This window comes from Mustela lutreola, chromosome 4 (assembly GCF_030435805.1).
Source record: "Mustela lutreola isolate mMusLut2 chromosome 4, mMusLut2.pri, whole genome shotgun sequence".
NCBI lineage: Eukaryota > Metazoa > Chordata > Mammalia > Carnivora > Mustelidae > Mustela > Mustela lutreola.
This window is the reverse complement of record NC_081293.1, coordinates 96,571,736-96,593,780: the sequence shown is the minus strand read 5'-3', so window position 1 is coordinate 96,593,780 and position 22,045 is coordinate 96,571,736. Positions and strand designations below refer to the sequence as shown.

General features: G+C 37.5%; 2 protein-coding genes across 2 annotated transcripts in view; one reads left to right on the top strand and one right to left on the bottom strand.

Moving 5' to 3' along the window:
* RALA (RAS like proto-oncogene A) overlaps nt 1-22,045 on the bottom strand; it is a 75,605-nt gene that overhangs the window by 50,278 nt on the left and 3,282 nt on the right. The gene's annotated exons all lie outside the window — the stretch shown is intronic.
* On the top strand, nt 5,330-7,034 carry LOC131829132 (DDB1- and CUL4-associated factor 13-like). Its single transcript, XM_059170557.1, has one exon. It carries the CDS (start codon nt 5,955-5,957, stop codon nt 6,717-6,719), a length of 765 nt encoding a protein of 254 aa, XP_059026540.1. The 5' UTR covers nt 5,330-5,954; the 3' UTR covers nt 6,720-7,034.

Sequence of the window (22,045 nt, the reverse complement as noted above, 5' to 3'; positions counted from 1 at the left end):
TTTATTTGGTGTGAAGAGTCATACATTTTGATGTATAAATACTATCTGATTAATGGGAACTACCCCAAATTAGGAAATATTTAGTATATGCATAAAATTATCTTTCTTAAATTCTAAGGATTCCAAATCCTAGAACACATCTGTTTTGGATAAGATTATAGAATGGTAGTATGAAAGTACCAGAACTACTAAGGTATTTGAAAACTAAGCGTTAGAACAAGAAAATCTCCATGTTTTTTGGTCATCTTTAAAGTAATGCAATACTAAGTCAAAACTTTTAATTGTAATTACTCTGAAATTAACGATAAAGGTTCATAAGCATGCAATAAGCCTTCTTACTTAATAGCGAAATCCACATTATATTCTATTAAAACTTGTTCTTCCTGCCACCGTAAACATGTCTAAACACACACAGAAAACAAAAGGCAAAATTCAACTGAATTTCACTACAACAAAACACTGCTGGAAATCATATAGGTTTTAGGTTAACAAGAACAAGATTCTTGGACAGGCAGATTTAAAGTGCAAGTGTTTAACGTATTTTCTAGATTCTAGAATAACGTAACACACAAGAGCTGTTTTTTAATTGCTAAAAAAGCAAGAGGTAGCAGAGAAGAGATCTCCAAAAGTAAATTACTTCTTTCATAAAAACAATGTGCTACATGGAAAAACTATGTAAATGTATCCCTGATGGAGCTATTTGGATGAATAAGAGGATTTTGGATAAGCACAGAGGTAGCACCACGTCTGAAATTTATTCTCTGCATAATTCATAGCTAGTGTAACAAAACTGAAACTGGAAGTTCACAAAATGTTATGCCATTAATATGGTTCATTTTATAAAAATAAGACCCTTAAAATACAGAAGAGAAGAGGGGCTGTATCCACACTCATGTTGTAAAACCAACCTAATCTTGATATGAAAAACTGAAAAGGAAAAGAAGTTAATTACAGGTCAATCTCTCAAAGAACAAAGATGTAAAGACATTAAAGATAACAGCTGACCAAAACCAACAATACATCAAAAACAAAACCAAACAAAACCAAAAACCCAACATCATGATCCAACTGGATTGATTCAAGGAATATAAACTTCTATTCACAAATCGATGTGTAACTCACAAAAGGGGAGAAAATCATATTATTATCTCAACCAATGCAAAAAATTGCATCTGACAAAATCCAACATTCATTCATAAGAAAAGCCTTATTAGCAAACCAGAAACAGAAGGAAGCCTCTTAATACTGATAAATAATATTTATAAAAACTTCACAGGTAAAAGAGCAAAATGTTTTCCCCATGAGATGAAGCATAAGACAAGACTGCTTATTATCATCACTGCTAGTCAGTCAAGTCTCGGAAATTCTAGTCAGTGCAAGACCAGAAATAAAAGGCAGAAGACTGAATAGGAAGAAGCAAAATTGAATTTACAGGCAACATTCCAAAAGAATCAAATTATCAATATTAACAAGTGAATTTAGCAAAATTGCTGAAAATGTGGTCCTAACTTAACATTATATTTCAATATTTAAAAAGTAATTACAGGATAAAGGACCTAAATGTAAGACCTAAAACAATACAACTCTTGGAAGGAAAAAAGGACAAAAGCTTTATGATACTCAATTTGGCAATGGTCTCTTGACTATGACACAAAGGCATAGGTAACAGAAGAAAGTATAGACAAACTGGACTTCACAAAAATTACAGAGTAAGAAGGCAACCACAGAACAGGAGAAAATATCTGCAAACCATAGATCTGACAAGGGACTGATATCCACAACAAAAGCACCAAGCAACCTAGTTTAAAAACAGGCAAAGGACTTGAACAGACACTTCTTCACAGAAGATAAATGAATGGCCGACAAGCACAGGAAAGGCTGCTCAACATCGTTAATAGTTAGAGAAATGCAAATTAAAATTACAATAAGATACCAACTCAGATGCATTAGGATGACCACTAAAAAAACAAAACAAAACAAAACAAATAAACCAGAAACAAGTGCTGGCAAGGACGTGGAGAAATCAGAACCCCTGTGCACTATGGTGGGAATGTAAAATGGAGCAGCTGCTGTAGAAAACAGTATGGCAGTCTCCCCCCCCAAAATAAAAAACATACTTACACAGGATCCAGCAATTCCATGTCTTGCTTTGTATCCAAAAGAATTGAAAGCAGGGTCTTGCAGAAATATTTGTATACCCATGTTCAGAGCAGCATTATTCACAATAGCAACCCAAGTGTCTATGGGTAGATGAGTACACACACACACACACACACACACACACACGTACTGAAATATTATTCGGCCTTAAAAAGCAAGTAAGTTCTGATACATTCTACAACATGGATGAACCTTGAGGACATTATGCTAAAGCAAAGTAATACAGTAATACTGTAAGATTCCGCATATATGAAGTACTTCAAGCAATCAACATCATAAGGGCAGCAAGAATAGTGGTGGTTCAGGGACTTAGAGGAAGGGAGAATGTGAAGTTATTATTTACTGAGTACAGAGTTTCATTTTTAGAAGATGAAAAGAGTTATGGGGATGGATGACAGCAGTGATGGTTGCTGAACATCGTGGATGTGAATGTATTTAATACTGCAAAATTGTACACTTAAAATGGTTAAGACGGTAAAGGGCATATGTATTTTACCACAAAAAAGGGAAACAAAACTAGTAATTACATAGAATTTGAGGATGAAAACTTAGAAGTATGTATTAAGACTATTATCTTTCAGTGCACAACAAATTACCCTAAAACTTAGTGACTTAAAATAACATTTATTATCCCACGGTTCAAGCAGCCTAGCCAGGTCCTTCTTCCTCAAAGACTCTCATAAGGCTTCAGTTAGATGCTGTCCAACTGCAGTCATCTAGAGGCTTAAACACTGGAGAATCTGCCTCCAAGATGGCTCACTCACATCACTGTTGCGGCAGAAAGCCTCTGAGCTCTTCACCATGTGGGCCTCTCCACTGGGCTGTTAAATGTTCTCTTAACATGACAGTTGCTTTCTCCAGATGAGTGATCCAAAACAGCAAGGCAGAAGCCAAAATGTCTTTTATGACTTCGAAGTCACACAATGTCATTTGGTCAATGTGAAAGGTAACGAAGAGGCAACAATCTTTGGGGGCAATTTGGAGGATGGCGACCACGGAGAACTTCAAACAGACAATTATAAAACACTGATGAGAAAATTTAAAGAAGACCTAAGTAATGCTTTAGTCTGTTTATGGACTGGAAGACTTATTACTGTAAAAAAATGTCCATTTTCCTCAAATTTATTTATAGATTTAATGCAATCCCAATCAAAATCCCAGCAGGCTTTTTGGTGGAACCTGGCAGTTGGTTTTAAAATTTGTATGCGAACATGGGGCACTGCGGTAGTTAAGTTGGTTGAATAATCCGCCTTCAGCTCAGATCATGGTACTGTGGTCCCGGGATTGAGTCCCGAGTCAGGCTCTATGCTCAGCAATGATTCTAATCCCCGCCCCCCAACTCATGCCTTCTCTCTCTCCAATAAAGAAATAAAATCTTAAAAAATTTTTTTTTTGTATAGAAACAGTTACACCAACAATATCCAAGACCAATTTTGAAGAACAGTCATCAAAGTACCCAGTGGTTGGCAAATTAGGCTGCTTGGGTTTTTTTCAATAATAAACTTATTTTACTTACTTTTAATGATATGTATTTATTAAATGTTGGAACAATCTCAAATTTACAGAAAAGTTACAAGTACAATACAGAAAGTTTGTCTCTGAGCCATTTAAGAGTAAGTTGCTAGGATGCCTGGTGGCTCAGTTGAGTAAGAGTCCAACTCCTGATTTCAGCTTAGGTTATGCATGATCTCAGGGTTGTGAGACTGAGGTGTACGTCTGGCTCTGTGCTGGGCACTGAACCTGCTTAATGCTCCTTCTCTCTTCTTCTCCCTCTGCCCCTCCCTTGCTCTCTCTCAAGGGGAAAAAAAAAAAAAGAAGAAGAAGTTGCTGATATGATGCTTCATCTCACCCGAACACTTCTGAGTTTATTTCCAACACAAGGACAATCCCCTACAAACCAAAACACGGTCATCACCCCTGGGTTATGAATGTCAACAAAGTCCTATCACAGAATCCTCAGACCCTATCCAAGGTCTGCACTGGCTTAGAATCTGATGTTGTGCTGAGTTATTCCATCTCTTTGGTCTCCTTCGGTCTGGAACAATTCTTCATACTTTGACTTTCGTGAACTCAACAATTTTTGAAGATTACTAACCAATTATTTTATAGATTGTCTCTTAATTGAGTTTTGTCTGATGATTAGATTCCGGTTATGTGTGTTCCACAGGAACACCACAAAAGTGATGATGCTGTTTCTTCTGTCTGCACTTCTTTTTAATGGACTATTTTTTAGGGCGGTTTTAGGCTTATGGCAAAATGCTTCTCTTTGTAAATAAAGTTTTACTGGGACAATGCCACTCCCATCTGTTTATGTGTCGACCATGGCTGCTTTTTATTACAGCAGCTGAGGTGAGTGGTTTTAACAGAGACCATATGGCCTACAAAGTGTACATTGGATATTTTGGCCCTCTGAGAAAACCTTTGCTGACTCCCACTCTAGTGACCAAAAAGACTTTTTATAAAACTACAGTAATTAAGACCTGTGATATTAGTGAATGGATACACCAAGAGCTGGCAAATTTTTACTGTTATGAATGTAAATGTACCCATTTTAAAAGATAATCTCACCCGAACAGCAACTTGAAAATTAATTTCTAACCTGTGTAAATCTACAGATACACTGGATTTTGAAGACATTTATTACAAATATACACAAAAAAGGAAACACATTTTGATGAATTTGCAAGAACTGACTGACACCAGAGAAAACAGAAATCAGCATGACAAATTTCATTAAAAATCTGTCCTTATTTATTAGATAAAATTAAGAACTGAGAATTATCACTAAGCCAACACAATCAACAACATCATTCTCCCATTTCTGACCTATATCTTCATAAGGCTTATGTTTCAAATGTGATAAGCATTAAAACAAATATAAAACAGACTGCACTCAAAACCAAGCCTTTGAATCATTTGAAAGCCTTTGAAAACCAAAACATTTCATGAAGTGTTACCTTTCACTAGAATGAAGACCATGGTAAGCAGAGACGGTCTTTTTAGTATATATTATGGTCTACTGTATCCCCCAGCATCTATAAGACGGCCTGAATAATACTTGTTTTTTACTTTTTTTTTTTTCCTCAGCTTTATTGAGGTAAAATAGACAAATTTCTATTTGGAGAAACTGTATACCACAAGATGATTTAATATACATTTATCTGGGGTAATCCGAACGCGGAGGAAAGGCTTGGGGGGTTCAGGGGCAACTAGCAGACAAAATGAAAGTGAAGATGCTGAGCCGGAACCCGGACAACTATGTCCGTGAAACCAAACTGGACTTACAAAGAGTTCCAAGAAACTATGATCCTACCTTACATCCTTTTGAGGTCCCGCGAGAATATGTAAGAGCTTTAAATGCTACCAAACTGGAACGGGTATTTGCAAAACCATTCCTTGCTTCTCTGGATGGTCACCAAGATGGAGTCAATTGCATGGCAAAGCATCCAAAGAGCCTGGCTACTGTCCTTTCTGGGGCATGTGATGGAGAGGTTAGAATTTGGAACTTGACTAAACGGAAATGTATCCGTACAATACAAGCCCATGAAGGTTTTGTATGAGGAATATGTACTCGCTTTTGTGGGACTTCTTTTTTTACTGTTGGCAATGACAAAACTGTGAAGCAATGGAAAGTGGATGGACCGGGTTACGGAGAAGAGGAAGAACCATTACATACAATATTAGGAAAGACAGTGTATACAGTAATTGATCATCACTGGAAAGAAGCTGTTTTTGCCACATGTGGACAGCAAGTAGACATTTGGGATGAACAAAGAACAAGTCCTATCTGTTCAATGACCTGGGGATTCGACAGCATAAGTAGTGTTAAATTTAACCCTATTGAGACATTTCTCTTGGGAAGTTGTGCTTCTGACAGGAATATAGTACTATATGATATGAGGAAAGCTACTCCTCTGAAAAAGGTCATCTTAGATATGAGAACAAATACAATTTGTTGGAATCCTATGGAAGCTTTCGTTTTTACTGCAGCAAATGAAGATTACAACTTGTATACATTTGATATGCGTGCACTGGACACTCCTGTAATGGTACATATGGATCACGTGTCTGCGGTGCTTGATGTGGATTATTCTCCCACTGGGAAAGAGTTTGTGTCTGCTAGTTTTGATAAATCTATTCGTATCTTTCCTGTGGACACAAGTAGAAGCAGGGAAGTCTATCACACAAAGAGAATGCAACATGTTATCTGTGTAAAATGGACTTCTGACAGCAAATATATTATGTGCGGATCTGATGAAATGAACATTCGTTTGTGGAAAGCTAATGCTTCTGAAAAATTGGGTGTGCTTACATCACGAGAAAAAGCAGCCAAAGATTATAACCAGAAGTTGAAGGAGAAATTTCAACATGATCCTCATATAAAATGCATTGCTCGTCACCGACATCTACCAAAATCTATCTACAGCCAGATCCAGGAACAGCGGATCATGAAGGAAGCTCGCCAACGAAAGGAGGTGAATCGTCTCAAACATAGCAAGCCTGGATCTGTAGCAATTGTGTCAGAGAAGAAGAAACACGTAGTGGCAGTTGTGAAATAATACTTCGTATTCCTACCTATCCTGATGTATAATTAGTTGTTATATTTTGATGTGCAGACTGTGCAAATAAAATAGTGGTTCTAGAATAATGACAAACAGCTCAGTTACATGTGTAGAACTGAAAAACAGTACACCTGAAAAACTGTCCTGAAAGATGGCCTGGTTGGTAAGACTATCCAACATTTTATCCTTGATCTGCTTACTTATTTCATTGAAGAATACAGTATTGCCAACTAACATGTTTATTACTGCTAGAAATTGCAGATACACTTTGATCTATTATTGTAGATATACTGTACATTTGAATTTACATTTATGACCAAACATCTCTTTTGTTACTTTTAGTATTACTTTGGGTAATTATTGCAATGATTCTTCCAGTGATTACATATAATGTGTGGAAGAATTATGTCAAAACTTTCTTTAATTCATTTAATTTTCTGTGCTTTATTTGTATTTGGCTCTTTGAGACTTTAAAGATAATCAGGTTGCATTTATATAACTTTTATAAATAATCATAATTTATGGTCAAGTTAAGATAATAAAACATCTTTTTCTCAGTGTTGTAAAAAAAAATATATATATATACATTTATCTGTTGTATGAATGAACCAAGACTTGTAAAAGTTAAAATAAAGCACATCAGACTGTAGTGTTTTCACTAAATAATGTTTTAGTGCCAACAAAAAATTTTATACTACTAAAATTTTTAAATTTAAAATAGCTTATACAACCTCCCATTATTTTACAATTTATATTCTTTGATTTATCATGTATAACTGCACGGCAGTATACATGTGTGATTTAAAAATAAATATACACATGGGAGTTTCTAAAATTCTGTAGTGATGGAACATATGATCAAAAAGAGATCACTCCCCTGTAGCAGAGGAACCGAAAGCCTAACTAGTTAACAACGAGGAAAGAATTAAATTGAGAGTATATATTCAGAGACTTAAAAAACTTAAGAGTAATTTTATGTCTATTCAATCTAACTTTTGGAATGGATTTGTTTTCTGTTTTTAAATTTCATTTTTCTGATAATTAATTTGTATTGTGTTGTATTTTACAAACTTCCCAGTCTGATATATATTGAAAATTTTAAAAACAGTTCTCCACCAAAGGTAATTTCAGAAGCACTGCTATAGAGAATGATCAAAACACAAATTTGATCATAATGCTTCCTAAATTTATTTGATGACTCCCCAAGGGCCTGAGATGACAGGCTTGATGATCTGTCTACAACCCTCAGGGCCTTTGCACTTCTCCTCCTTTCCCCTCAAGAATACACCACACTCACTCTAAATTCATGGCATGAATTTGATTTCCTAGTCCTGAACCCTCACTGTCCAATTCAGCCAGACCCTGATTTCTTATACCAAATTCCTACTCATCCTCCTGGTGGTCATTTCCAGAAAACTCTCCTTGTTCCTTAAGCCTAGGTTGAGTGCTTGTCCTTTTATGCGTCCAGCACAGTACCTGGCACACAACAGGTGCTTTTTTTTTTTTTTTAAAGATTTATTTATTTATTTGACAGAGAGATCACAAGTAGGCAGAGAGGCAGACAGAGAGAGAGAGAGAGAGAGAGAGGGAAGCAGACTCCCTGAGAGAGAGAGAGAGAGAGAGAGGGAAGCAGACTCCCTGCCGAGCAGAGAGCCCGATGTGGGGCTTGATCCCAGGACCCTGGGATCATGACCAGAGCTGAAGGCAGAGGCTTTAACCCACTGAGCCACCCAGGTGCCCCCAACAGGTGCTTATTAATTCAAGAAACATTTTATTAAACAAAATCTATGTTCATGTCACCACACATGCTGTTTCCCCCAAAGTGTTCTATACTTCTCTTAAAAACATTTCATACTACTGACAAATAAATGCATATCTATCAGCTTCAAATATTAAAGAATAAACAAAACAAATGATAATTTCTAAAGGGAAAAAAAGCCCTCAACTACTATCAATCTTCCCTTTCTTGTTTCCATTTATGAAACATTATTGGCAACATGTCCAAGTTTTGGAATGAAGAAAACACACATTATTAACAACTTTCATCTCAAAATTACTTTCATATGACTGCTTTAAAAGGGAATCCTTCCTGGGATGCCTACATGGCTTAAATGGTTAAGTGTCCGACTCTTGATTTAAGTTCAGGTCGCGATCTCAGGGTCCTGAGATCCAGCCCTATGTAGGGCTCTGCCCAGGCATGGAGTCTGCTTAAGATTCTCTCTCTCCATAAATGAAAAAGGTTGGGATCAGGAGGGAGACAAACCATAAGAGACTCTTAATCTCACAAAACACTGAGGATTGTGGTGGGGGGGGGGGTAGGGAGAGGGTGGTGGGGTTATGGACATTGGGGAAGGTATGTGCTACGAAGTATGTAAACCTGGCAATTCACAGACCTGTACACCTGGGGCTAATAATACATTTATATGGTGATAAAAAAATAAAAAATTCTCTCTCCTGTCCCTACCAACCCCCGACCCACTCCCACGAGTGCACGCACTCTTGAGCTCTCTCCCCAAGAAAACAAAAACAATAAACAGAATGCCTCTTTCTAAACCCTTCTGCCCTAAAACAGAGGTTTACCGATTAACCTAGCAAAAATAAACTACAAAAAGTAAACCTGCTGCTATTTACCCTTGGCCCAAATACTTCAATGTCAGTGAAAATATTTTACACTGACAGTAAGTGAAAAAATGAGTCCTGAGTTCTGAACCCAAATGATGTTATAATTACAGTCTCGGTACTTTAAGCCAAAGAGCACTTCACACTTTTAAGGAAAATCACTGAAAAGTCTGAATGTATCCTACTTCTTCATCTATCAACATAAAGAAACAGCACAAAGTAATTTATAAGCAAAGGTTGGGTTTCCCACATTTTTCAGAAGTCAGTCAGGTACTTATATACATTCTATAATTCTATATTGCATTACAAATTGTTTAGTGTGAAGTTACTAAAACTTCACAAAGCACAGATAAGATTACTACTTTATAATCGTCAATGGTAGCAATGCTCTGACAAGATTACTGCTAGGTTTTGAGCAACCAAAAAAAACTCCTCAAAAAACAAAAAACCCAACAACAACAACAACAAACCCCCAAAACAAGACCCCATCAATATTCTGGCACTATACACTTTTATCTTTTTTGATTGAAAAAGAAGGTGTCAATATGTACATCAAAGACTTAAAGATGTAATAATATTAGAGACAGTTGAAACTTATAAGAATAAAGGGCAATTGACTACTTCTATTGGAAGTTTGGAAGAAAAGGAGAGGAAGGGTAAAATCTAAAGTATTTCTGGAGTAATACAATCTTAAACTTTTACTTTCCAATCCAAAAGAAAGCAACTGCTAATTAGGTAATTTTAAAAGTACTCACATATATTTTTCTATGGAAAGTTAAGTTGTTTTGCTTAACAGCATTCTCTAAATATTTATCAACTGATGGCAGAGAAAGTGGACCAGAATGTGCCAGCACACAAAGGGAAGACAAATTGTAACAAACTGTTAACACATCAAAGATGGGAGAACCTTGGTAATTCAGCCAATGTTACAGGAAATGACAAATTCTAACTGTATAGGTCACCTCCCACATCAATCAACAAGTAAACAGCTTATTTTACTTAGTGCTTAACATACATTAAAAAAAAATCATTATGGGACTTTAGTAAAGATCTGATAATCGATGAGAAACAAGTGATTTAGCCACCAGCAGTATCCAGGAAGGATAGTATCTAATTTTTGAGGTGTACTCAAAAAAGATTTTGAGTTCCTAATTGTATGTCTCACAAATTCCTCAACTTAACTGAATAGTTTTTTAAAAATTCCTTGATAACCCGGAATCATAACGAGCCACTATTTTTCTGTTCTCAGAAGCTCTTCTGAATCCGGGGCAGGTTTCCCTGGATGCAGTAGCCCTAGACTATGGAACTCTGAATTCTCCTAAAGTTGTGTTTTAGCTTTCTGCCTCCTGCCCTCCCTTCATAGTTGTCCCTCATTGATCACTACTGCCTACGTGCTTGCCTTCAGCAGCATCCCTTCACCCCTAAAAATTGTTTGGATGCACACTACCAGGCTTACTGCAACTAGATATAAAGTAAGACTTCGGAAGATGACGTAATTATTCTCTTGAGCATCAGATGCATAACAACCTGTAGTGCTAGGACCTTGCTTTTCTACTGTGGATGTTCAAAGGTATTTTTTTTTTTTTTTCTGTGTTTTTATACCTGAATTCCTGATTCTTTTTTTTTTTTTTTTTAAGATTTTATTTATTTATTTGACAGAGAGAGATCAGAAGTAGGCAGAGAGGCAGGCAGAGAGAGAGGAAGGGAAGTAGGCCCCCTGCTGAGCAGAGAGCCCGATGTGGGACTTGATCCCAGGACCCTGAGATCATGACCTGAGCCGAAGGCAGCGGCTTAACCCACTGAGCCACCCAGGCGCCCCTGAATTCCTGATTCTTAGAGCCTTTAACGTTTCCTTATCTTCTGCCCCATCTGGCTGAATCTGGACAATTAAATGGAAATAATGAATCTGATATTGTTTAGGATCAGGGCCTGGCCATAGAAGGAAATCTACAAATTCTAGTCTCCTCCTTCCTCTTTGAGTGTGCTTAATATTTTAAAATTTAATATTGTAAAATTTGACCTCAAAATAAATGAATGTTACTGCATTATTATTGGAAGCCTGTGATCAGGAGAGTCAGGAACTAACTAAAGAAATGAAGGACATCTGGCCTGACCAAGGCAGACACTTGGGAAGCTGGCAAAGGAGTTTTATCACTGCCATCTTCAATTATTTGAAGAAATTATCTGCAAAATGCCTGTTCTCAATCCCTACTGTTTAACAAGGGCTCAAAAATGTTTGTGTACCAAGTGCTTCTTCAAGAGAGCAAACCAGGCACAAAGAGAAGTCACAGGATAACACATTTCAGTACAAAACAAGAATGAATTTTAAATGCAAACATCCAAAAATGACCCAGATTTCCACAAGATCACTGCAAGAGCTTAAGCAATGGCTAGTGGCTGGGTAGTTTTGAAGGGATTTTTGTTAACTGTGGAAGAACACACTAGAGAACCTTTCCTCATTCTTCTAACTCAATGAGACACGACACATTTTATACAGACAACCGCAAACGTAAGTTCTCATTTCTGCCTTTCACTTTCATACTGAAAACAAATCCTAAAGAGTACTGGAAAAGTATAGAAGCAACATAAGAGCCACACAGTATCCATAGTTATTTGTTCAACTTCAGGGACAGTATTTATACAGCAATTTTATCTATCAATTAAAGGCTTTAGATAAGAAACATTTTAAGTGATAAAAATTATTTCCTTTTCAGAGCCAGAAACTCACAATTACATCAACAGCACCGTCACTATCACCATACACATCGTAAACCCAATGTCACGAAAAGGAATTGGGAACTATCCTTACTTTAAAAAAATATCACTTTGAAGATGAATCATGCAACATATGGACACTGACAGAGCTTGAGAATCCAAGTAAATGAAAGAGGAGAGGAAGGAAACTAATTATAAAAAATTGATTTCAGCAATCTGTAGGAATGTAGGAACTCCAAGACAGTTGGATACAACCCCCACTTAGCTAAAGAAAACTACATGAAAGAACAATCAAGACAAGTAGAGAAAAATCAGCTACAATTACCAAGTTGTTACCTTGTTAATGTCAGTTGCTCCTCACCTCCATGGGAGGAGGAAAGAGGTGAGTGGGATGTTTTAGTTTAAATCAAATACTGCATCAGTTTATTTAAGAAAAAGTACTACTGATACAGGCTCATTCAGGGTTAAAAATAATCAGATAACAAACGTGATTTTTTTCCCCCAAACTCCAGATGTCAACTTTCTATGTATTACTTTCGGTTTAATTTCATAAAAGTGGGCAAAAAAATGACCCGACACCCCTAAAGAAGCAGACATATGGTTTGTTTGCTGAGCATTCCTTCTTCTCGTGGGAACCACCCTCTCCTTACTCACCGCATTACAACAGGCCTGCAAATCTGGATGCTCTGCCTCTCTCCAAAGCGGACAAGAGACCCAGACTCGCCAGAGTGCTCCTTTTCCTGAGCTAGTAAAGACTGGCTCTTTCTGCTGAGCTGGGAAGAACTGAATCTGGAGATGAAAGTGGGAACCATGTGAAGAGTTGACCAACAGAATGAGAGAGAACCAGAGCTGAAGAAGGGAGAGAAAAACACCAACATTCTGTCTTGCCCAAGACAGTCAAGGGTTGTGGGCGTGGCTCACTTTGCTGAGACTGTCTTCAGCTCAAGGTCATGATCCGGGGTCCAGGGATGGAGCCCCACGTTGGGCTCCCTGCTCATCGGGGATCATGCTTCTTCCTCTCCCACTCCCCCTTGTGCTCTCTCTTGGTCAAATAAATAAAATCTTAAAAACAAACAAACAAACAAACAAACCCACCTCAGTCTAAACAGGATTTCTAGCTGTTATGGTTCAGAAGGGAAGTTTCTCACTGCTTAATTGCAGAATGAAGATGAAGGTAACTATGACTGTCTTTAACTCTGCTTCTGTAGTAGTAGACATGTGGAAGAATTAAGAAAAGATTTAGCTTTTATTCCAATTGTCCAAAAAAGCCCCATGGCAAACGAGAAAAATTAAGCAAGGCTCATGGTTAACATCATTACAAAAACAAAACAGCATTCTCTAGGAGAAAATCTTTGCAAATCACATATCTGATGAAGGACTGCCTGCAGAACACACGAAGAACTCACAATTCAATAATAAGATAGATAACACAATTTAAAAAACAAACAAACAAACAGGAAAAAAATCTAAGTAGACATTCCACCAAAGAAAATTTGTGAATGGTTAGTAAGCACAAGAAAAGATGCTCAACACCATTAGTCATTAAAGAAATGCAATTAAATCAAAACGAGATACCAATTTATAACCACCAGAATGGCCATAACAATTACTGAAAAGACTATAACCACTGTTAAAGATGCAGAGATAGGGGAACTCTCAAACACGGCTGGTAGAAATGCAAAATAACACATAGCCACTTTGGAAAACAGTTTAGCACCTCCTTAAAAGGTTAAACATAAATGTACCATACCACTAAGCATTTTACTTCTAGGTATATGCCCAGGAGAAATAAAAACATATGTCCACACAAAGCAGAATTATTCATAATAACCAAAAAGGGGAATGTCCATCAACTGGTAAATGGATAAGCAAAATGTGGCATTTCCATAAAATGGAATACATACCTACTGTTCACCAATAAAAAGAATTATGGACACCTGCCACAACATGAGGAACCAGAAAACAAACAAACAAACAAACAAACCCAAAGACGACTTATGGAATGATTCAATTTATAGTAATGCCCAGAAAAGGCAAATCTGTGGAGATAGAATGTACATTAATGGTTGCCTGGGGCTGGAGGTGCGAATGGGGATTATTGACTACAAATGGGCAAAGGGATTTTATTGAAGTGATAAAAATGCTTTAAAACTGGATTATGGTGATGTTTACATAATCAGTTACTAAAAATGACTGTAAATTTAAGCGGGTGATTTTTATGATACGTAAATTATATCCCAAAAGAGTTAATTAGAAAAAATGAAATAAGAGACTAAAGAAGAACCTTGATCAGACCCTGCATCAGAGGAAAAACAGCTACTAAAGACACTGGGTGGCAGCTAGGGAAGGAAATCTGAATTTGGGCTACATATTAAATGATGGTATGGCATTAATACTAATTTCCTTATGCGTTACAATAGCATTAGGGTTATACAGGAGAATGCCTTTATTCTCAGAAGATGCAAGATGAAGTATATAGAGGTCAAGTTTCATGAGGTCTTCAGCTTTCTTCCATAAATAGTACAGAAAAATAGAAACATCTAACTTAGATGAAGCAAATGGGGCTAAATAATAACTGGGAATTGGGAAATACAGGTTTACAATATAATACTCTATTAATTTTTTTTATAAGTTTGGAATATTTCAAAATTCAAGGCTGGTGAGGTGGGAAAAGAGTACTCTCATTTTAAAATGTAACATGTAAAAGATCACCAATGCAGTTCTCTATGCATTTCAGAAAAAGGCCTATAGTTGAGCTATAGAGATCGGCCTCTCTTTATGAACATACAGATAATAATAGGGAACAATGGGAACTAAAGTATAAGATAATTATGCAGAGACTTAGCAAGTTAGAGCTTTATATGCTAATACTAACCAATACTTTTTGAAATAATCATTGAAGACAAAGCAACATAGTAATTTGTTGGTGCGGAAATATTTAAGTTATAGGTATATCCAAGAAAATATTGTTGAATGAAGGTCAATTTTCCCACCCCAAAGAGCACCCATCCCACCTATAACTCTTGGCTGACATAAAGATCAAATGAGATCTTGTACACAAGAGTGCTAAGTTTCAATTTTTAAAATCTTAGGCACTTGCACTTGGTACCTTCCGGGTAAGAAGAGGAATACAAACATAGGATCAAACCTAACATCTTTTTTGGTTACTCTTGTGTATAATTGGTGTTTCTCAATTTTGTAGTCAACACTGCACCAGCAAATCTTCAAAACATTGTCAGTGTCCACTATGAATGATTCCCCTTCACTCTCTAACTTAGGCATTTTGTCTTTCTATTTGTTATGCCACAATTTTTAACAGTATGCTTTTAACAATTTAAAGTTATAACAGTTTGAACCTCATCAGACACACTAATATAAAACAGAAATCTTGTTATGAATCAAAAGCAAATTTCACCTGGAAGTTTGAACAAAAAGCCACCTTTATTATAGCTTTTACAATAAAGAAAACATTCTTGGAATTGGGCCTCAAAGTAAAATATCTAAGAAGAAAAAGACATGATATGCTAAGATGTCATTACTTCACATACACAGGGCAGCTTAGACAAAGTATTCTAGCAAATGAAAGAAGACAATCACACCCACTGGGATGGCTGTAATTAAAAAGAGGGATTATACCAAATGTTGGGGAGAAGAAACTGGGAAGGAGGAGGAGAAACTGGGAAGCCTCATAGACCCATACTGGGTCAGTAAAATGGTACAGGTGTTTTAGAAAACAGTTTGGCAACTTCTCAAAATGTTAAGCATGGACTTACTACATGACTGACTAATTCCATTCCTATCTATGTGCCCAGGAGAAATGAAAACACATGTCCACGCAAAAACATGTACATCAATGTTCATGGCAGCATTTTCCACTGTAGGCCAAAAAGTGGAAACACCCAAATCTGTCCCTCAACTGATAAACAAAATGTGGTACATCTATTCAAGGGAACATTATTCAGCCATAAAAAGGCATGTACCACTGATACATGCTATAACCTGGATGAACACTGAAAACATGCTGAGTGAAAGAAGCCATACACAAAAGACCACACATTGTATGATTCCATTTATGGAATCAAGGTATGTCTGGAATAGGAAAATCTGTACAGATGGTAAGTGGATCAGAGCTAGAGGGAATCAGGAGTGATAGCTAACAAGCATGGGGTTTCTTTTTGGGGTCATGAAAATGTTCTTAAATCAGACAGTAGTGATGGTTGCACAACTCTGTGACTGTACTAAAAACTACTGAATTATACTTTAAAAGAGTAAATTTTATGGTATGTGAATTATGTCTCAATAAATCTGTTACTTTTTAAGTCCAGCCCCTCCATTCCCCCCAAATAAGCAAATGACATAAAGACAATTCACAGAATAAAAAACATAAATGACCAGTTGCTGTACAAAGAGTTTAAACAATTGTACCCAAATAAACTTAAAAATAAATAAATAAATAAAGACAAGAATGAGCTTTATGATCTGAGCCAAAGCAAAGAATAAGAAATAAGCAGAGCAACTGATCAAGTTTTATTTATTCTGAGGGATCAAGAAAGCTACTAAAACCCACTAGCAGCAAACAAGAATAAACAAAGTAATAGACACAGAGAACCATCTCAGTTGTAGCATGCAGACACAGAAACAGGAAGACCCTGGAGACCAACAGGGTAGTGGGAAAGTTACCAATAATTCAAGCATTAAGACTAGGACAACTGAAGACCTCGGGGAATGGGGATTTTCTGTCACAGACAATATGTCTTACGCAGAAGGTTAGGGGAAACAGGGATATGGTCCTCAGCCTTAAAAGGTGGGGGTAGGTGAAGTAAGGGGAAAAAAAATATGAATAGAAAAAAAAGCCTCCTCCCCAAACTTTGCCATCAAGGTGCCATCCATGTACCAGAGGGTGGGATGTGAGGGTCTTCAAGGCAGGCAGTCCCCACACCCCGTTAAGGCCGAACTGCAAGCCAAAGAGGCCACATGACCCAAAGAGAAAAAGGCAACGCAGGTCCTTGTGCGAAGGAAAAGTGGAGATGGCCAAATGACCATGGACCACTCACCTAGTGAGTGAGAGCTCTTCAACCTAGGGACAAGAAGAGATTATTGGACACCCTACCTATCCGTGTTCCCGGGCCAGTGAAGATGGACGATAGGTCAAGGACTAAGACTTGTAGGGATTTCTGGGGAGGAGCTCCTCAGTATAAGGGGCAAGAAATTAATAAATATCCTGCCACCCAGCACTCTTGCGGAAGGAAATACTTAGAATGACAAAGACAACAGGATGTGGATTGGGAGTTCACAGATGGACCTAGATAATTGTGAAATTATAAGAATCTATATAGAAAGTATGTTATTTAAACTTCCTGGGTGACTTAGATGGCAGTGAAATGAAAGTACCCTCTAGAACTTGGGAGATAGCACTGGTGTGTGTCCACAACTGACATGTGGATGCCCAACACTTGATTCCACACAAACACATCGCTTTCAGCTAGAGGACTAAATCTTTGAAAATGCATTGTGGAGAAAGAACAGGTGATCCAGGCTCTACAAACTTGTCAGGAACCACCCCACATCTGTGTACTTTAGGTCACCTCCATGGATAAACTCATCTAATTACAAACCTGCCTTGCCATATAACCTAAAGCCCCAAGAAGCCAAGCCATAACCACATCAATACAAGGTAAGCCTAATTTATCTGTTTACAATGGAAAGAAACCACTTGAGACTGCGAAAGCCTGGAAAGACACCCTTAGATCATCACAGACCCACGGCAGCTTTAGCCTAGAGGAGAAAAGGAGGTCACCCTGGGGCATCCATGACTGACTGAGAGAAGATTACAATGAAGTTTGACAAAACTGCGTGGCAACATAAGAAAGAACAAAACTTGGGACCGGATGCGTGAACTGGGAAACTACAGATCAGTCCTTACCTTGCTTATCTTTGTACTTTGCCCACTAGGAAAGTCCATTTTTCCTGCCTCTCACTACATGCATCTCCATTTATAATTACAGAGACAGTGAAGGACTGCAATCTTTGAAAGTCACTTCCATATCTACATTAGTATCTAGTACAATGTGTATCTTTGTATATCCACAGGAAAAAAATAATAAAGCAACCAGCATCTCTTATTAAAGACACTGTTAAACTGTAGTTTAATTGTCCTGGAGATATTAACTGATGCGGTTAGATAGGATAAACAACTGGAGGCATAACCATTGGAAAAGAAAAGACTGAAATCTCTGCAGGTGAAAGCATAGTATCTGAGCCTAAAAGAAGCAATGATGAAAGTAACTCAAACACTGAGTTTAGCAAGGTAGCAGGAAAACATGCAAAAACCTGCAATATTAATATACATGAGTAATAACCAGAAGATATAATGTATAAGAAAATTTTATTTATAATAGCGGCAACAACACAGCAACAAAGATAAAATGCCTAGGAATAAACCTAACAAGAAACGTTCAAAACTGGTATGAAGAAAACTATAACCATTCTGCAAAGACATAAAAGTAGTTTTAAGAAAATGAAAAGACATTGTTCGTTCTAGGCTAAGATGTCTCCACACCATCAAGAAATTAGTTCTAAGTTAAATCAGAGGTTTAGTGCAATCTCAAAAATAGCAATAAGCTTTTTAATGAATGGACTTAGATAAACTGATGCTAAAGTTCATATGGAAAAGTAAAACATGCATGAATAGTAGGGAAAACAATGAAGAGGACGAACTATAATGGGGACTAGTCCTACATGGTATGAAATAATATACAACACCTCTATGACTAAACTGTTTGATACTGGTGCATGAATAGTCAGATAGTCCAATGGAATAAAATACACCCAACTACATAGAGAAATATAGTATACGATAAAGGAAACAAAGATTTTCTAAAAATAAATAGCACTGGGACAACTGGATAGCCATGTAGAAAATGGTAACATTATATCCATTCCGCACACCATATACAGAAATATCCTCCAAATGGATCAGAAAACTGAATGTGGAAAAATGAAACCATACTGAGTATTAGAAGGCATGGGTAAATTTCTCTATAACTGGAGGATAAAGAAAGGCTCTCTGATGATAACTAAAAATCCAGATGTAATACATTTAAGATTAATATATTTGATGGGACAGCTGGGTGACTAAGTTGGTTGGGCATCTGCCTTCGGCTCAGGTCACTATCCTAGAGTCCTAGGATTGAGCCCCACATCGGGCTCCCTTCTCAGTTCTCCCTCTCCCTCTGCTGCCCTCCTGCCTGCTTTCTCTCTCTCAGTGAAATAAATAAAATCTTAAGAAAAAAAACTGGGGCGCCTGGGTGGCTCAGGGGGTTAAACCTTCTGCCTTTGGCTCGGGTCATGATCTCAGGGTCCTGGGATGGAGCCCCACATTGGGCTCTGCTCAGCGGGGAGCCTGCTTCCACCTCTCTCTCTCTCTCTCTGCCTGCCTCTCTACCTACTTGTGATCTCTGTCAAATAAATAAAGAAAATCTTTTTAAAAAAATAAAAGTGGGCAAATAACATAAACAATTCTTTTTTAAAATGTAAAAAATGGCATTTAATATACAAAAAAAGTTCAATTCACAAATTAAAACTACACTGAGATACCATTTCTCACCTATTAGATTGGCAGAAATTCAAAAGCTTGGCCATACACTCCATTGGTGAGGCCATGGCACTCTTAAACACTGCTGGTAGGTATTCAAAATAGTATAGCTCCATTAAGGAGCAGAATCTGGCAAAATCTAATAAATCTTATATATGCATTTATCCTGAATATTTACTTCCAACAATACAAGGACACATGTATGTAAAGATTTTCATTATAACGTCATTTGTAATTGAAAAATACTGGAAATTACTTAAATGTCCAAGGATATGGGGCACTTCGGTGGCTCAGTCGGTTAAACATCTGCCTTTGGCTCAGGTCATGATCCCAGGGTCCTGGAATTGAGCCCCAAGTCAGGCTCCCTTCGTAGCAGAGTGTCTGCTTCTTCTCTCTCTCTGTCTACCACTCTGCCTGCTTGTGCCTCCCTCTCTCTCCAAATAAGTAAAATTAAAGAAAAAAGAAATGTCCAAGCACAGGAAACTGGTTGAATAAACCATGGAGTACTATGCAGTTAAGAAAGAAATTATTGGGGCACCTGGGTGGCAAAGTGGGTTTAAAGCCTCTGCCTTCAGCTCGGATCATGATCCCAGGGTCCTGGGATCGAGCCCCACATCAGGCTCTCTGCTTAGCAGAGAGCCTGCTCTCCATCCCCGCCCCTCTGCCTACTTGTGATCTCTCTATCAGATAAATTTTTAAAAATCTTTAAAAAAAAAAGAAAGAAAGAAAATTATTTAATTCACGTGTATATTTTTTTCATGTAGCTACTGAATTTTTAGGACTTAAATACTTATTAAGTTGCTTAGGCCTATTTAATAAATTAAACCGTTAGGTGTTTTTTTGACCTAGGGATGCTGCGAAACTATTATTGGTATGATAAGGACATCATGAACTAAGAAAGTTTGGGAACTTCTGGTAAAGGCCTGTGAAGACTTTTAAGAGTGTTATTTATGTGTGTAGTTATGAGCTTTGCGTGTAGTTACTATGGATTGTGGTCAACAAAATTTAATGAAGGCACTGCCCATAGTGGTAAAAGTGCTATGCTGGATTTTATGGCAGCCCATAAAAAAGGCAACCAGTCCAGTCTCGAAAGTTGTTGGAAGTTTTTATTTGCTGGTTTTTCAGTTTCTTGTTTTTAGATATGAGATCAAGAGAAAGAATCCAATCCAGACACAGTTTCTGGAGAGGCATAACCCACAGTGAGTGCTGGAAGACAAGCAGGCATACACCAGATTGGGGTAAAGTGGAATGGCTACAACTACAAGAAGAGGAAATGGGGCACCAAGAAAACGCTAGCATTCTAGAAGTTTGGTCCTGCTGGAACAGAATATCCTCGAAGAGGAGAGATGAGGCTAGAGAGTTAGGGAAAGAGCAGATCTTCAAAGTTTTGTATGTGAGATTAAGGATTATAGGAGTTTGGATTTTATTAATAGGCAAGAAGGAGCTACGAAAGGGCTTTAAGCAGGGGAGTGTCACAGGACTGCTCTAACGAAGAGTGGAGAACAGAAGAGTGGAGAACAGATCCGGGTGGGGTAGGCAACAAAAGGCTAACGAGCTGCTGCAGCAATCCAGAACAGACCTAGACAGAGTAGCTGAACTACAGCACTTGCAATCAGTAGTGGGCAGTCTCCATTTTCAACGAGGAACGATGCTAGCTACTCAACTGCATCAGGAAGCAGAGGTCCTGTCCTTAGATGACTACAATCATGATCTTTGTGGAAACTGAGGGATCTCTGCCCACCCTTCATGATGCATCTGGGAGTAGAAGTCATTTCATAATCTTGCTATGTTTTATTCTCCAACCTGACATTGTCAAACCTGATACCTAGTTCCAGTAAGTGAATTCAGCAACCCAGTTGGATCCCAGACATCAAAGGGATTATGTGTGTCAAGCATTAGGTCTATTCCATCTAACAGGGAACTTTAACTGTGAAGGACCTGGAGAATAGTATCCTAATAGTTTATGTAAGCTTGCTGGTTTTGGCTTGTACAGACTACCCTCTTGATGCTGAGGAATTGTACCTTAGGTATAATTATATCAAAGATTCAAATTCTCTTCCAAAATTTACTCACATAACTCTTAAAACTCACAGAGCTTTACTTTCACTTTTTCTATATTGTAACCAAATCCTCTGGAGTGTAATAAGGTAGTATGAAAGGTGTCTTAGAAAAACAAAGAATAACTGTTCCTAATGGGGGCTGGGGAATGAGCCATTTTTTACTCAGAGCTACATACTTTAAAAAAACAAACAAACAGACAAACAAAAAAACACAAGAGATGAACACATCCTTCAAATTAAGCCCATTAAAAGTGCATTTTCCCCCAAAAAAACAAAAAAGCAAAAACAAAAAAACCCCAAAACCACACAGGCTTGGGAAGAGTAAAGAGAGTTGA

Excerpts from the sequence above, each read along its gene's own strand:
- LOC131829132 (XM_059170557.1), top strand. The coding sequence starts at position 5,955 with ATGACCTGGGGATTCGACAGCATAAGTAGTGTTAAATTTAACCCTATT.